Below are 17,404 nucleotides of genomic sequence, written 5' to 3'. Positions count from 1 at the left end.
CTCTTAACTCCTCCCCTGCTCAGCTGCTGATCCCGTTCATGTTCAGATCTTCATAAATAATCCCATTCATCTTTGCAAAATAGTGGGAACAGGGTTCTGGGGTATGGAGCACAGGGTTCTGGGGTATGGAGCACAGGGTTCTGGGCTAGGGATGACAGAGGGACAAGGTTCATGGGTATAAAAGTCGGGGGTGTGGGGTATGGAGGACAATGGAACTTGGTTCTGGAGTAGAAATGAAAGAAATACAAGGGTTTTAGATATAAAGGACACGCGGAATGGAGGACAGATTAGCTTGGCCTGGTGTTTGGAGAGCACAGTTCTGAAGTAGAGAAGACAAAGGGACGTGTATGGGGAACAGGAGTCTAGGGTTTTGAGGATAGGGGTATGGTGTATGAAAAACAGGGTTCTGGGGTATGAGGTAGGAAGGACACAGCTCTAGAGTATAAAGGGCAAAGGGATGGGGGCTTTAGAGTTTAGATGACTGGGGTATGGAGGACAGAGGGACAAGGGGTATGGAGAATAGAGGAATGGGGGTCTTGGGGTACAGAGTAGGGCTGCAACAACTAATCGATAATGAGAAACGTGGGCAACTATTCTCATCATGGATTAGTTGCTTTTCGATTAGTTGCCGCTGCTCTCCTCCCCGCTGGTGCTGGCTGCAGCGCTCTGTGTCCCTTTTAACCATTTCCAGTAGCGTCACGTCAATGTACGTCATCCGCTGGAAGTGGTTATATCAAGAGCATGGCTGCTGCAGCCGTGCTCTTGGTACAGTTTTAAACAGCCGGCGATTGCTGTGTAAATACACGCGATCCGGCGTCTGCACAGGATCTGTCTGTACATTGTATTTCATTGTTTGAGGCGTCTGAAGCTGTGTTCCAGCCACAAATTCTGATTTTATCATGAGTGCAAATGTAAGAAATTGCTCCGGGCAGCAAGTGATTAATCCCCACTGCTCTCCCCGCCTGTTTCCGCAGAGGCAGCGGGGTCACAGACCGCTGCAGCCGGCACCAGTGGGGAGGAGAGACCGCTCTTACTGCCTTCCCTCACAGCCCCCCCCATCCCCGTACCTTTGCTGCTGCCCCCTCTTACTTTGGCTGCTACCCAGGTCCTTCTCTGCCCCGGCCCGTTCCTCTGCTCACCCGGCCCCCGTGCCTCTGCTGCATCTAGAGGCTGGGAACCATACCCAGCCTGCTATTGGATATTTCATAATGCAATAGCCGGCTGGCTATTGCACACGCCCACTGCCTGCTGTCAATCAGCAGAGGAGGACCAGATGGAGAACTTTCTCCTTCAGGTCCCTCATCTGCTGATTGACAGCGGGCAGGTGCAAAAGCCAGCCTGCTATTGGCTTTTGCAATTTGAAATATCCAATAGCAGGCTGGCTATTGCTCCCAGCATTAAAGTAAAAAAAAAGTTAAATAAATTAAAAATAGAAAAAAAATGTTTGGTGTGTTATTTTAAATAAAAGGTTGGTTGTTTTATTGGGTTAGAGTTTTACAATTCACATTCTTTTAAATCCATGAGACTAATTAATTAAAATGTCTAATATAATACACATAATTATTACAAATAAATAAATAAATATGTATAATATATATGTGGGAAAAGTCATTTTCAGTTTCGGCCTGACAAATTTTGCTGCAGGAGGTGCGTTGGGGTGCCATTCATTTCAATCAATCCCAAATACGCCTCCCCTGTCCACAGTGTGATCGCCTGCACTGGAACGCATGGTACTGCAATGCCCTGCGTTCAAAAAAATGTGCATACTTTGCTATTGTGAAGAAAACTTTGTCTGTAACGCATTTGTGTATTTTTTATTTTATTTTAAAATGTTTTATCCGATTAATCAAAGTTAATAATCGGCTAACAATCGATATTAAAAAATAATCGTTATCTACAGCCCTAGTACAGAGGGATGGGGGCTTAGGGTGCAGAGGACAGAGGGACCAGAGTTTGAGGTATGGAGGACAGAGGGATGGAGGCTCTAGATGTTTGAGTACAGGGGTTCTAGGGGTATGTTTAGAGTTTTCCACCAAATAAAAAAAAAAAAAGCGAAATACTGGCTAGTGAGTTTGGCTTGTCTCTGTGGGTTGTGGCCTTAAAGGGGAATGACCATAGATGTGATATATTTGCGGCCTGGCTGTGGTTTGCAAGATTAGATATTAAGCATGCACCAATACCATTGCTTCCGCTGGCATGGAGCTGGCTTCCTGGGCAATCTGATTGCCCGGCGGGAGCCGGCACCATGTTGTCTGGCCGGCTTGATTGTGCTTGGCTGGGAGTAATGACCCGCCACCCAGCTTCCTGATTGACTGGGAAGCCGGCTGTTCGGCCAATCAGGGAGACGAGTCATTACTTGCTGCCCAGCTTCCTGATCGCACGGGAAGCTGGCTCCATGTTCCCCTACAGCTCTGCCGGTCAGAGGAAATCTTCCTCTGACCGGAAGTTCCTGTATCGGAGCATTTGGGCAAGTACCCGCCCAAATACTCTATATCGGTGCATCCCTATTAGATATTTTCAGAATAAAATATTTTACCGATGGTGGTTGTAGTGGTATCTATGCAATAGGAGATGTCTCCGTAGGTGTTGGGTGCATGCTGTGGGTTGCAGTGCTGCACGCACAACCCTTTAGGACTAGGTGACTATAAATTTGGGCTCACTCACCGCTGACGCCATTCTTTGTAACCATAGCCCCGAAACATCCTTATGGCTGGAAGGGCTGAATGGCAAATGCACTGCACGTACTCCGGCACATGCTCCATATACCAAGCGCCCGGAGGCACTATTTTGACAGACAGGAAGAATAAGGATTAAATGAGGATTGGAACACACACCCCGCGCTCCACAGCAAGAGAGTTACCTAGACAGGAGCCGCAACTTTGGCCCCTTTAGAGCAGGGGTAGCAAACCTCCGGCTCTCCAGGCTGTGGTGAAACTACAAATCCCATGATGCATCTCTCTTCGGTAGTCATGGCTGTGAGAATCTTGCAATGCCTCATGGGATTTGTAGTTCCACCACAGCCAGAGGGCCGGAGGTTTGCTACCCCTGCTTTAGAACCTTCTTACTTTAGTGTGCTATCCCCTGAGACCAGGGGGCCCTCTATGGAGAACTCATTTAGAGGTCAATTATAAACCGGTGTGCTGCGCTTGATTTTGTGATGCGTGCTATGTTTAATCCTTAAATTATGTGATGCTTGTGATACCACAAACTGAAAACAGTACAAGTGGACGACTCCTACTTGCAACTATATGCAATCCAAAAGTGCGTATGTGCATATATATTAATAATAAATATACGTGTCATATAAATACAAATATTAATACTAGATAGATGTGAACCAAATATGTAAATAAATTAGTCATACTTGCTAGATTTTTTAAATTACTGTTTTCTAGCCCAATATTGTGAGTGTCAGAGTGACCCATCTTTACAATTAATTTTATTCACAACTGTACTTTCACTTTATGGCACATATATGACTAATTTATTTACATATTTGGTTCACATCTATCTAGTATTTATATTTGTATTTATATGACACGTATATTTATTATTAATATATATGCACATACGCACTTTTGGATTGCATATAGTTGCAAGTAGGAGTCGTCCACTTGTACTGTTTTCAGTTTGTGGTATCACAAGCATCACATAATTTAAGGATTAAACATAGCACGCATCACAAAACCAAGCGCAGCACACCGGTTTATAATTGATCACTTTGATAGATATTGCTGCAGCTGGATCTCTTGGCTATATTTTATTTTTATATTTATATTCTTTATTGTTATTTTCCTTGTATGTTTAGTTTTTTAGTCTTAATTTAATTAATTTTTATTTTTGCCATATATCCTAGCGCAACTATTTTGGTTACCATTTAGAGGTCAAGTCACGAGGCTTCACCCAGGAGAGGCTGAACCTGGATGGCTAAACTTTGTGGGACAATAAGAAAAAAAAAAGCTAAAAAGACACATGGAGGGGGAACACACATGTATGGCCAACGTTTCTAGACCCACCATTTAGCCTGGACGCTTGATGAGAACACAAGCGTAAGATCCTCAAAAAAGCCGATGACCATTCAGTGCCCAGACATTTCCTAGAGGCCCATAGTTCCAATCCTGAGGGACTCAAAGTATTCGGTATAGAGATGATACCAGACAATCTAGATGAAGGCACAAGATTTAAAAGATGATGTCAGAGAGAGACCTTTTGGATATATTCCCTGAACAGCCTATACCCCAGCGGTCTCAATGAGGGCTTAGAGTTGGTGTCCTCCCTTTAATTGTCTCATACCAAGTCTAGCTTTCACATATTCCCTTTTTAGTCCTTGTTTTATATACACTTTTTTATATACATTTTCATATACTATTTACACAGACATTCATTCAACTTGCTCTTATTTATTAAATTGAAAAAGTTGACAACTTTTTCAATAATCGATTATGTCGATTAGTTGTTGCAGCCCTAATATATATATATATAGTATGCACGCATATGTATACACATTATGCACTTATATGGGTGTGTGCACACATAGGGGGTTAGTCTCCCCATCTATATGTTGGTTGTCCACCTCAGGGTCCACCTTCCTTCTCTCCACTCTCCAGGTGCCTATGTCCCCATAGTACTGAGTATACCCACGATCCGGTCTATACTGACACTCCACCGGCACTTATCGGACCGACGAGTGGTTCCGGCTTCCAGCAACCGCGATTGGTTGTGTGGCGGTGACATCCAGCAGGTGGAGCCGGACTGGCTCCGTTTCCCATAGGCTGGTTGATATATCCCGCCCCCACATGGTCCCGATGACAGACACCAGCCACGGCAGCGTCACCACCTACACGCTGACGAGCCTCCCGTGCTCATCCGGGATTGGCCAGATGCACCCTTAAATTGGAGATGAGGAAGGTGACGCTATGTTCTGACGAAGGGGGCGTGCCCCGGAAACGCGTCAACGTCACCTGCACACGGGATCCCTTCAGTGGATGTCCATCTGTTGTGAGCTTACAATATATGGCTGTTTTTATCTATGTTTGTGAGTATCTTTCGGTTTATTTATGATCATTGAAAATAAAGTTGATCTGCACCAGGAAAGGCGCCCCCTCTGTTTTCTTTTCCCAGCTTGATGGCTGTGTGCCTGAAGTGCAGGGTCTAACACAGGGTCTGACAAATTTTCTTATAATCCTGGAGCCAGCTAAAAAAGTTAGGAGCCAGGTTTTTTTCGTGAGGGCATTTTGTGGGGGACTTTAATTTTCATTTATAGATATTTTTTATTTATTTTTAAAACTCATTGGAGATGACAGGTTCTCTTTAAGGTGACATTAGGGGTCTATTAGACCCCTAGTGTCACCTTTCCACTTTAATAGGCTTTAGCTGGGGAATGACGGCTGAGGCAGCTGAAAGTAAACACAGCAGACAGTGGCTGGGAGCAAATGCAAACCTGCTATTGGATATTTTAAATTGCAGTAGCCAATAGCAGGCTGACTATTGCACCCGCCCACTGCCTGCTGTCAATCAGCAAAGGAGGGACCTGAAGGAGAACTTTCTCAGTTCCTTCCTCTGCTGATTGGCAGTGGGCAGGTGCAGTAGCCAGCCTGCTATTGGCTACTGCAATTTAAAATAGCCAATAGCAGGCTCACTATTGCTGCTGGCCGCTGGATTTTAGGTCTATTGCGGCATTTTTTTGGGGGGGGGAGTGGGGGCAGCACCGAAGAACTGTACCTCCATTTCTTCTCCCGCCACAATAACTCCTCCCCGCTGCAGACTCAGACTGACAGCAGTCTCTCCTCACAGGCTGCAATCGGCTACAGCGATCTGTGTCCCCTCTGAAATTGCTCTCTAAACGTTCCTGATGAGAGAGCCGCCAGCGGTCGGCCCGGATTGCCATCGAGTATAACAAGGTGATCCGGGCGTAATTTCAGTGGTTCACTGTCTGTCACAGAGTATCAAACATCACATGACAACAATCTCTTCTGATACTTTTATTGATACATTTATACAGATATTTGGACCGTCACCGAGATTTATGACATATTCTTTAATGCTCTACATTTGTACTGAGCCCTGATTGACACAGTCTTGCACCTGACCTGTGGTCAGGTGCAGGACTGTAGCCAATTACCGTTTTCGGACGGCGCAGTGCATTGTGGGATGTGCCGGGGTCGAACAGACCGCGGACATCCCATAATGTTAGTCGTTCGGCGTACGCTAGAACATGCAATGTTCGAGTCGAACCTATGGTCGACTCGAACAGGCAGCCCATCCTTATTCTTTATATGCTATGGGATGTAAAATACACTGAAAAGAGAAGAAACTGAATCCCATAATAAACCTTCTCAGAGGGACCGTCATGGCTCCTGTGATGTGTCATCCTGTATGATGTCATGTTTATCCTCATCATATATTTTACTGACAGGTGACTTCCTGCTTCTTCTTACTGACAGTTGTAAGCTCCTCCCTGTACACATGCACCTATCGGCTTGCTTCATACATAGCAGCCCCCTGGCCCCCCCCGCCTCTAACAGACATACATTTATGGAGAAGATGGTCGGCTCCCGTTCATTCCCAGATCGACACAGATCCGGAGATATACGGCACGGTGCTCCCATTTGCCATAAAGGTGAGTGCAGTCTGTTCTCTGATATCAGATACTGTAGGACAAGACGAATGTTACATTGTCCTCTCTCCATCTGAGCTGTTGGAAGTCACACACACGACCCATCACAGCGCGAGATACAAAATATCAATGAACAAGACCCGATACACAAGAGAGGGGGCTTCTACCTAAACATACCAATTTCTGCAAATACAAAGATAAAAGTAATCTCTATAAGTTGAAACATTTAGGGTAGATGATGCAGCAAGTGTTTTGTGGCACGTTAACAAGCAAGGCAGCCAATTGTATGTATGGTGTCCCTAACACACCAAATCAAAATGTGCATGCACTATTTTTGCAAAGCAGAAGAAGCATAAGGCCTCATTCACACGAGAAAAGGCCGGCACGTACAGCTCTGTGCTGCGTGCACGGCCGTATCGCGCAGCTCCCGGGAAGGACAGGTGCTGCGTTTGATTAGTACGCAACCCCTGTCCTCTATGGGAGTAGGCGGCCGTACATACGGGTGTGGGTGTCCGTACTCATACGCTGACAGGATGGATCCTTTCTGCGTCCGAGCCGGGACACCTGCACCGATATGGACCTGCACTTGGGGTGAGTGTAGGGCTGTGTACGGCTGCGTACTCCCATAGAGAAGGACAGGGGCTGCGTACTAATCACACGCAGCACCTGTCCTTCCCGGGAGCTGAGCGATACGGCCGTGCACGCAGCACAGAGCTGTACGTGCCGGCTTATTCTCGGGTGAATGAGGCCTTATGCTTCTTCTGCTTTGCAAAAATAGTGCCGGCTGCGCATGCCGGCCTTTTCTCGTGTGAATGAGGCCTAAGAGTAAATGCACCACAGCAAATGTATGCATAAAGCACATGAACAAAGCGAAACTCTCAACACAGTCATCAATCTTGTAATGCTGCATTATGGCCACTAGATGGAGCCGAGGAGCATAGAATAAAAGTATTAAGTTTCTATGTTCCTTAGTGCCATCTAATGGCCATAATGTGGTATTACAAGATGACATTCAAAAATACATTTGACTTCTAAAGAAAATATGCCGGAACTTTAGTTTTGTTTATAGATTCGCACAGAACTAACCTTCATAGAGACTAGCAGGGCAAATGGCTCTGCAAATGGTTTATCAATAGACTTCTGAATGAACCCATGAAAATGCTGGCACTGGAAGTAGTTTGAAGTACTATTGCGCTGAGATTTTACAGTGGAAAGATTTTGGTGTCAAGAAACTGAGATTTAGGAAATATGGTGGCTGCACTTACTGTATCAATCAGCTCATTGGATCAACAAAATAAACCAGGTTCAAATATCTAGGATTTCTATCATGTTATCATACTTCTCTATAGTCTCCGGGCTTCCAATGACTGCAATGCTGAACGGGCAGTGTGCGCATGCGCACGCCGGCCCGTTCGGCAGTCATCTCGATCATGTTAAGAACCAGCTGAAAATCGCACGATTCTCGGCTGGTTTTCCAACATGCTCGAAATACAAAAGTCGTGCGACCGTACATTAGAAACGGTTGCACGCCTTCCATACACTGCACGATTATCGTACGGTCGCGGGATTTCCCGCGATTCTCGTACGTGAATTGTGCAGTGTATGGGCACCTTTACACATCTCCGCAATGTGACGCATCTTCCTGGACAGCTCGGCCTTCTTTATTTCCAGCTCCTGGATCAGGTCAGACAATTGATGTGAGAGCTGCTCTTCCTGCCTGGAGATCTCCCTCAGGACTCTCTTCTCCAGGTCTTCCAGATGTCTCCTGAGGTCTCTGAACAGGGCAGTGACTCTCTCTGTTACACCGGCTGATTTTTCTTGTACTTTTCTCCTGCGTTCCTGCAGACTCCGGACTCTTCTCTCAGTCTCCTCTCTCTCTGTGATTAGTTCCTGCAGAACATTGCTGAGTTTGTTTCCTCCTCTCAGACGCGTCATCCAAAGTCTCCACCTTGTGTCCCCGGTGTTCTCCAGCCAAACTGCAGGACACACAGATACAGGCAGCATCTGCAAATCAGTAAAATTTAAGTTCTCTATGGACGGAGCATTTTCTCTTCTCCATGGAAGTGGTGGGTTCAGTTAAGACGTGTTCTGGTGACTTGCTGTGGACTCTCTGGTGATCATCACACAGAGAAGCTTCACAATGCAGACAGGATTTAACAGCAGGTACAGGAGAGCTAATACTGTAAGAACAGGAGATCCCAGTCTTATCCAGATCTGGCTGAACAGACCAGGACATCTCGACTATGTTACGCAGTGTTATGTTCCTGTGCAGTATAGGCCGATCCATGTTCCTTATGTTCCTGTGCAGTATAGGCCGATCCTGAAACTCTTCTCTGCACTCAGGACAGGAATAATCTCCAGACCCCTCCTGTGTATCCAACACACGATCAATACAGACCCGGCAGAAGTTGTGTCCACATCTTAGCATTACAGGATCTGTATCAGTGCTCAGACAGATGGAACAGTGCAGCTCCTGTCTCAGATCAGCAGATGAAGCAGGAACATTTAACTCATTAAAGGAGCAGACTAAAAAGCATTAAACATCCAGAAACTTACAATGAGTCTCAGGTTTTTCCTACTGCTGTGCACTTGTGTCCAGTTTTAATTTGTGTCACATTATAGCGACTTTTATACTTCAGGTTTTATAACCATTGACCTGTATGTTTTGTTCTTTTCTGATGTTCTGTTTGCTGATTTTGGGCTTCCTCCTTGGCTGAGATGTGAAGCAGCTTACAATTCCCCTCTTCTTGGTTTTTTGAGCCTGATGTTCCTGCCGGCCTGCTACCTCGATTTCCAATTTCCCCCATTAGACCGGTTGTTGCGGCTTTTCATCACCTTGGTAGTGGTCAGGGGATGGGCCTGGATTGGCCCCAGGGTCTCACAAAAGAGCAGATAGGCCAGGTGTGTAATCCCCATATCAGAGGAAGAGGGCTGGGTAGATAATCTGGAGATAGCTGGAGAGCAGAAGGTTCACAGTGCCGGAGAGAGAAGAGAGATACTGAGTTACTTGAAGGGGGGATAATGGGGTGTTAGGGTGGAGAGGAGGACACATATGATAAGGCCGTAGGAGTGTGTCAGGGTTGAGAGGACAGGTGTGACGGAGGATAGAGAGGAGGGCAGGTGTGATGGGGGTTTGAGTGTGGAGAGGAGGACAGGTGTGATGGGGGGTGTGTGGGTGGAGAGGAGGACAGGTGTGATGGGGGTTTGAGTGTGGAGAGGAGGACAGGTGTGATGGGGGGTGTGTTCAGGTGTGATGGGGGTTTGAGTGTGGAGAGGAGGACAGGTGTGATGGGGGTGTGTGGGTTGAGAGGAGGACAAGTGTGAAGGGGGTTTGCGTGTGGAGAGGAGGATAGGTGTGATGGGGGTGTGTGGGTGGAGAGGAGGACAGGGGGGGAGAGGTGGGATGGGGGTGTGTGGGTGGAGAGGAGGACAGGTGTGATGGGGGTGTGTGGGTGGAGAGGAGGACAGGTGTGATGGAGGGTGTCAGGGTGGAAAGGAGGACAGTTGTAATTGGGCCATAGTGGGGTGTCAAGGTGGGGAGAAGGACAAGTACAATGGGAGTTTTGGTGATGATGTTGTCTGTATGCCCCCTATACATAGTGTGGGGTGCTCTGACCAGGTATGTTGTGGGTTACTTGGTTGGGTGCAGTGTCGGCTGCTGGGTGTTGGGTAGCATTTGGAGAACTGTGGCCAGGTGTGGTGTGGGGTGCTGTGGACAGATTTGGTGTGGGTTGCCAGACACGGTGTGGGTTACTTTGGTTTGGGATAGTATGAGGTATTGTGGTCTGGCGTGGTGTATTGTGGTTTGGGTGCAGTATAGAGTGCTGGGTACAGTGTTGTGTGCTGTGACCAGATGTGGTGTGGGGTGCTGTTGTCAGATGCGGTGGTCTGGTGCAGTGTAGGTTATTGGGTACAGTGTGGGTTACTTTGCTCTAGTATGGTGTGGGGTACTGTGAGCCACTTCTAGAACGCTTCTCACTTGTTACTTAAAGGAGAACTATGGGGTGAGTGATTTCCACTCATCCTCATAGTTAGAGCTGATGTGTGACATTCTCCGCCCATTTGACATTAACATTCAGGAGCTCCCAAATGCTATCGTGTTCAATGACAGCTGAAAATGTCAAATGGGCGGAATGAGCCCCATGACGTCACAGCCCACTCTGCCAATCTGTTTACATTCTGGCCAGAGATGTCATTTTGCGGCGAGTCTTCGTCTGGTTCGAATGGGTCGTCGTGCGGCGGGACTTCTTTTATTTCGGCGAGTCGGCAGGCATCGTGCGGTGTGGTGTTTGACCCTGGATTACATCGATGGAGAAATTTTTTAAATAAAGGAATAGTAAAAAATTTACTGTTTTTTTTTTTCATACCCGAATCCCCCAAAAAAGTTAATAGAAAACGAATGCGACAGCTAGTCACAATGCAATCCATATACCCATTGCACTCCTGACCGCTTATCCATAATAAGAATGGTTGGTTGCATCAGCAGTCGACGGATGGCTAGCGTCCAGTAATACAAAACAGTATGGACACCGGCGCTCCAAAGGTAGAAGCACGTCTATTTATTCACGTATCAGGCAGGATCCCCTTCATCTGCCTGATGAAGGGGATCCTGCGCGACCCCGAAACGTCGCAATGAGCATGTCTTGCATGTGCGTCAATAAACGTACTTCTACCTTTGGAGCGCCGGTGTCTATATTCTTTTTATATTTTTATTGGTGGATTTATAGATAGGAACCATCACCGAGACACAAATATCAATGAGCAGGACCTGATACACCAGAGATGTTATAGCTCCTTAAAAACACATAGCCCAAGGGGGAGGGGGGGAAGGGGGGCTTCTATGTAACAAAAATTAAAGTACAGAATAACGTTTTACAATTTCTGAAAATACAAAGATAAGACAAACTTTTTAAGAATCTCTGGTAGGTTTACGCAGTGCATTATGCTGCACCTTAATGTGCGTTGCGCTAAGGCAGCTAATTTGCTTGTATTAACTCCCTAACGCACCAAAAAAAAAGTGCATGCACTATTTTTGGAAAGCATATGCACTGCAGCAACACTAAGAATAAATGGCACTGTAGCACCCCTATGCATAAGGCAAACAACACAGCGCAACAGAATGAACTCAGTGAGTCTTGTAGTAATGCATTTATCGCCACTCGATGGAACCAAGGAGCATAGAATAGAAGTACTCATCTCCTTTGCTCATCATCTCCATCTAGTGGCCATAATGTGGTATTACAAGATGATATTAAAAAACACATTTGAATTATAAAGAGAATATACAAGAACGCTTGCTTTGTGCGCAGAACTGACTTACACAGAGATTTGCAGGGTTAATGGCCCTGAGTGTTGTTTATACATAGACCCCTGAAATAACCCAAGAAAAGCATACACATATATGACATACACTTTTATGATTGGCACTGGAAGATTATTGGGTGTCAAGAAACAGACATTTAGGAAATATGGTTGCTGCATTTACTGTATGAATTAGCTCATTGGATAATCAAAATGAACCAGGTTCAAATATCTAGACTAGTTTCTAAATTCTCTTAAACATCTCCATAGTCTACCCAGATATAGTTACACAACCTTTCCCCACCCCTAATACAGCATGAAGGGGCTCAGTGAAGGTGGTGGTGAAGGTGTGTAAGTGTCGGATCGGGTCACACAGATCATAGAAGGACAGCTGTCCGGCCTCATAATCCAGATAGATCCTGACTCTGTTACTGGAGAAATTGTCAGTTAAACGTATGAGTTTGCTGTTATATTCCACTGACAACTTATACCCAGCCCTGTATAAACCCCAGGACTTTTTGTTTTTTCCAATCCATGACTGTTCTCCTCTCCTGACTATACTGGGATAACACATCCCGACTCTGCATGACAGCGATTTACTGACATCCACTTCCCAGTAATGTCGCCCCGAGGAAAATCTCCCGCTGCTTAATACCTGAATATAATTCTGAAATCTCTCTGGTGTTTCTGGACGATCTTCCCTTACATCTGACCTGGATACAGTTTTCATATCTTCTGATATCTGTAGCCTATTATGAGCTGTGTTTACATCCAGTACTATACCTGAAGCTTTATATATATCAAGGTAGACATGGACCCTTATCATCATATCAGATAACCCCGAGTGTAATGTGTGGGAGATCCCAGCCACATCCAGATCCCTCCCATCATGGAGGAGTTCATCATGTCTCTCTCTGTCCTCATCATCTCCCTCCTCAGTATCACACAAGTCCCCTGTGTCTGATTCCTGTAAGACAGTCAGTGGGTCAGTCATGTTACACATCTCCTCAATGTGATACATCTTCCTGGACAGCTCAGCAATCTTTATTTCCAGCTTCTGGATCAGGTCAGACAATTGATGTGAGAGCCGCTCTTCCTGCCTGGAGATCTCCCTCAGGACTCTCTTCTCCAGGTCTTCCAGATGTCTCCTGAGGTCTCTGAACAGGGCAGTGACTCTCTCTGTTACACCAGATGATTTTTCTTGTACTTTTCTCCTGCGTTCCTGCAGACTCCGGACTCTTCTCTCAGTCTCCTCTCTCTCTGTGATCAGTTTCTGAAGACCAGTTCTCAGTTTCTTTTTCTTCTTCTCAGACGCCTCATCCAGAGTCTCCACCTTGTGTCCCTGGTGTTCTCCAGCCAAACTGCAGGTCACACAGATACAGGCAGCATCTGCAATGCAGTAATATTTAAGAAGTTCTCTATGGACAGAACATTTTCTCTTCTCCATGGAAGTGGTGGGTTCAGTTAGGAAATGTTCTGGTGCCTTACTGTGGACTCTCAAGTGAATATCACACAGAGAAGCTTCACACATCAGACAGGATTTAACAGCAGGTACAGGAGAGTGAATACAGTAAGTACAGAAGATCCCAGTCGCCTCCGCCAGATCTGGATGAACACAGCAGAAATTCTCCACTATGTTACGCAGTGTTATGTTCCTCTGCAGTGTAGGACGACTCCTAAACCTTTTTCTGCACTGAGGACATGAATAATCTCCAGATCCCTCCTGTGTATCCAGCACACGATCAATACAGACCCGGCAGAAGTTGTGTCCGCATGTCAGGTTTACAGGATCTGTATAAGTGCTCAGACAGATGGAACAGTCCAGCTCCTTTCTCAGATAAGCAGACGCCATCGCTGACAGCAAAGGAGAGAAATTCAACTGAAAGCCTTGGACATGGAGAAGCTAAAGGTCATTTAATAGTTCTGTGTGCAGGGAGGGGCTGTGCTGGTCTTACAGCTGATATTTGACTAGGTCTTGCAATGGTTGTAAAGTGTATGGCCACCTTTAGTTTTTAAACACTGATATTTGTACATAAAGTTTATGAATCCGGCTATTCTTAAGCCTGAACCAGCACCCAAAACATTTGTTCTTAGTTTTGATAAGAGTAGAGAAGGATCAGAACCCCTATAGATGTTTTTTTTACTATCCAGGGGCTTCATTAAAGTGATTTCCCCTCATTTTATTTATGAGCTCTACTCCCAGGTGAGTGTCAGGGCTTCCTCTATCAGTGCTGCACTGCTGACTACAATTTCACTGTGATTGTACAAGAGGCGGATCAGTGCTGGACACAGTGCGAGGCTGCCTGGGCTCTGCGCTGGTGACTTCCTGGGGCACTGTGAGCTATATTGGCGACTGCTGGGGCACTGTGAGCTATATTGGTGACATTGTAAGCTATACTGATGTTTGCTGGGGACACTGATATCTATACTGGTGACTGCTGGCGGGCGCTAAGATTTATACTGGTAACTGCTGGGGCCACTGAGATCTATATTGGTGACTGCTGGGGCCACTGAGATCTATACTGGCGACTGCTGGGGCCACTGAGATCTATATTGGCGACTGCTGGGGCCACTGAGATCTATACTGGCGACTGCTGGGGCCACTGAGATCTATACTGGCGACTGCTGGGGCCACTGAGATCTATACTGGTGACTGCTGGGGCCACTGAGATCTATACAGGAGGAACCAGTGTGAGTATTTTTTTGTTTTCATATCGCCCTTAATGTCCCTCATGCCAAAAAATCATTGATCTCCACTAACAATTTTTGACTTTTTCAGACACTTTATGCTTTCGCCCATTTACCAAGTTCTGCAGTGTATGGCCCCGAATCAGGGACCCAAGATGTCACTCTCTCCTGGCTGTCTCTTCATATTCTCTCTCCAGGCTCTCTCTCCTGCTTGTCTCTCCTCGCTCTTTCCCCTGGCTCTTTCTCCTCGCTCTTTCCCCTGGCTCTTTCTCCTCGCTCTTTTCCCCTGGCTCTCCCTCCTTGCTCTTTCCCCTGGCTGTCTCTCCTCGCTCTTTCCCCTGGCTGGCTCTCCTCGCTCTTTCCCCTGGCTGGCTCTCCTCGCTCTTTCCCCTGGCTGGCTCTCCTCGCTCTTTCCCCTGGCTGGCTCTCCTCGCTCTTTCCCCTGGCTGGCTCTCCTCGCTCTTTCCCCTGGCTGGCTCTCCTCGCTCTTTCCCCTGGCTGGCTCTCCTCGCTCTTTCCCCTGGCTGGCTCTCCTCGCTCTTTCCCCTGGCTGGCTCTCCTCGCTCTTTCCCCTGGCTGGCTCTCCTCGCTCTTTCCCCTGGCTGGCTCTCCTCGCTCTTTCCCCTGGCTGGCTCTCCTCGCTCTTTCCCCTGGCTGGCTCTCCTCGCTCTTTCCCCTGGCTGGCTCTCCTCGCTCTTTCCCCTGGCTGGCTCTCCTCGCTCTTTCCCCTGGCTGGCTCTCCTCGCTCTTTCCCCTGGCTGGCTCTCCTCGCTCTTTCCCCTGGCTGGCTCTCCTCGCTCTTTCCCCTGGCTGGCTCTCCTCGCTCTTTCCCCTGGCTGGCTCTCCTCGCTCTTTCCCCTGGCTGGCTCTCCTCGCTCTTTCCCCTGGCTGGCTCTCCTCGCTCTTTCCCCTGGCTGGCTCTCCTCGCTCTTTCCCCTGGCTGGCTCTCCTCGCTCTTTCCCCTGGCTGGCTCTCCTCGCTCTTTCCCCTGGCTGGCTCTCCTCGCTCTTTCCCCTGGCTGGCTCTCCTCGCTCTTTCCCCTGGCTGGCTCTCCTCGCTCTTTCCCCTGGCTGGCTCTCCTCGCTCTTTCCCCTGGCTGGCTCTCCTCGCTCTTTCCCCTGGCTGGCTCTCCTCGCTCTTTCCCCTGGCTGGCTCTCCTCGCTCTTTCCCCTGGCTGGCTCTCCTCGCTCTTTCCCCTGGCTGGCTCTCCTCGCTCTTTCCCCTGGCTGGCTCTCCTCGCTCTTTCCCCTGGCTGGCTCTCCTCGCTCTTTCCCCTGGCTGGCTCTCCTCGCTCTTTCCCCTGGCTGGCTCTCCTCGCTCTTTCCCCTGGCTGGCTCTCCTCGCTCTTTCCCCTGGCTGGCTCTCCTCGCTCTTTCCCCTGGCTGGCTCTCCTCGCTCTTTCCCCTGGCTGGCTCTCCTCGCTCTTTCCCCTGGCTGGCTCTCCTCGCTCTTTCCCCTGGCTGGCTCTCCTCGCTCTTTCCCCTGGCTGGCTCTCCTCGCTCTTTCCCCTGGCTGGCTCTCCTCGCTCTTTCCCCTGGCTGGCTCTCCTCGCTCTTTCCCCTGGCTGGCTCTCCTCGCTCTTTCCCCTGGCTGGCTCTCCTCGCTCTTTCCCCTGGCTGGCTCTCCTCGCTCTTTCCCCTGGCTGGCTCTCCTCGCTCTTTCCCCTGGCTGGCTCTCCTCGCTCTTTCCCCTGGCTGGCTCTCCTCGCTCTTTCCCCTGGCTGGCTCTCCTCGCTCTTTCCCCTGGCTGGCTCTCCTCGCTCTTTCCCCTGGCTGGCTCTCCTCGCTCTTTCCCCTGGCTGGCTCTCCTCGCTCTTTCCCCTGGCTGGCTCTCCTCGCTCTTTCCCCTGGCTGGCTCTCCTCGCTCTTTCCCCTGGCTGGCTCTCCTCGCTCTTTCCCCTGGCTGGCTCTCCTCGCTCTTTCCCCTGGCTGGCTCTCCTCGCTCTTTCCCCTGGCTGGCTCTCCTCGCTCTTTCCCCTGGCTGGCTCTCCTCGCTCTTTCCCCTGGCTGGCTCTCCTCGCTCTTTCCCCTGGCTGGCTCTCCTCGCTCTTTCCCCTGGCTGGCTCTCCTCGCTCTTTCCCCTGGCTGGCTCTCCTCGCTCTTTCCCCTGGCTGGCTCTCCTCGCTCTTTCCCCTGGCTGGCTCTCCTCGCTCTTTCCCCTGGCTCTCTCTCCTCGCTCTTTCCCCTGGCTGGCTCTCCATAATGAAGATGCGTGTGTGTTGAAATGCATTTTTGTATTCATTGCAGAACATGTTTTACTTGTGTTTTTTATTTTTTTCCCCTTTTTAAATGAGTCGCATTCATGTGTGTTGTGTTAAACCACATTGTAAAAAATTCACTTTATTGTCTGTCAGTGGTCTCAAAGTACCGGCCCGCGGGCCAATTGCGAGCCGTTACTATGTTGCCCGCAGGCAGCTCACAAGTCATGTACGCTGTCACGGATCGTGTACCTGACTTGCAGGAGCAGCTACGCGGTCTGCATCTCTGTCGGATACAGACCGCAGGGCTGCTCCTGTCACCGCTGCCACTCAGATCCTTTCAGCTGGAGCTCAGTTCTGAGCTCTGGCCAAAAGAAAGGATGGATTAGTGAGGTCTGCAGCAGACCTCACCAATCACCCCTAGAGCACCAGGGATCGATCGTGCCTCCTCACAGCCTCCTCCCTGCACATAGGTAAGCAGAAGTGGGGGCTCTGTGCTTTATTTTATGTGCAGAGAGTGTATTTTCTTTGTGTATGTGGGGGGGGGGGGGGGGTATTTTATACATTTTTTTTTTTTTTTTTGTATAGGGGGCCCTTTTAGG

General features: G+C 48.3%; 1 protein-coding gene across 1 annotated transcript; it reads right to left on the bottom strand.

The window, feature by feature from the left end:
• Nucleotides 1–19: 19 nt before the first annotated feature.
• On the bottom strand, nucleotides 20–13,775 carry LOC108790613 (E3 ubiquitin-protein ligase TRIM39-like). The gene is made up of 6 exons (XM_018560921.1): nucleotides 12,212–13,775; nucleotides 10,793–10,911; nucleotides 8,233–8,620; nucleotides 2,665–2,782; nucleotides 247–319; nucleotides 20–145 (listed from the first exon to the last, which is right to left on the bottom strand). Exons 1-6 carry the CDS (start codon nucleotides 13,767–13,769, stop codon nucleotides 20–22), a joined length of 2,382 nt encoding a protein of 793 aa, XP_018416423.1. The 5' UTR covers nucleotides 13,770–13,775.
• Between the last annotated feature and the right edge of the window lie 3,629 nt (nucleotides 13,776–17,404).

The sequence above is a fragment of the Nanorana parkeri genome, unplaced genomic scaffold (assembly GCF_000935625.1).
Source record: "Nanorana parkeri isolate BGI_ZX_2015 unplaced genomic scaffold, ASM93562v1 scaffold488, whole genome shotgun sequence".
In the NCBI taxonomy this organism is placed as follows: domain Eukaryota; kingdom Metazoa; phylum Chordata; class Amphibia; order Anura; family Dicroglossidae; genus Nanorana; species Nanorana parkeri.
This window is presented reverse-complemented; position numbering and strand designations above follow the sequence as displayed.

Coding starts and splice junctions, on each gene's coding strand:
- LOC108790613 (XM_018560921.1), bottom strand. CDS start 13,769: ATGGCGTCTGCTTATCTGAGAAAGGAGCTGGACTGTTCCATCTGTCTG. Junction 8,621..10,792: donor ATGACATCTCTGGCCAGAAT/GTAAACAGATTG, acceptor ACTGATTTGCAG/ATGCTGCCTGTATCTGTGTG. Junction 146..246: donor CCTTTATATCTAAAACCCTT/GTATTTCTTTCA, acceptor TGTCATCCCTAG/CCCAGAACCCTGTGCTCCAT.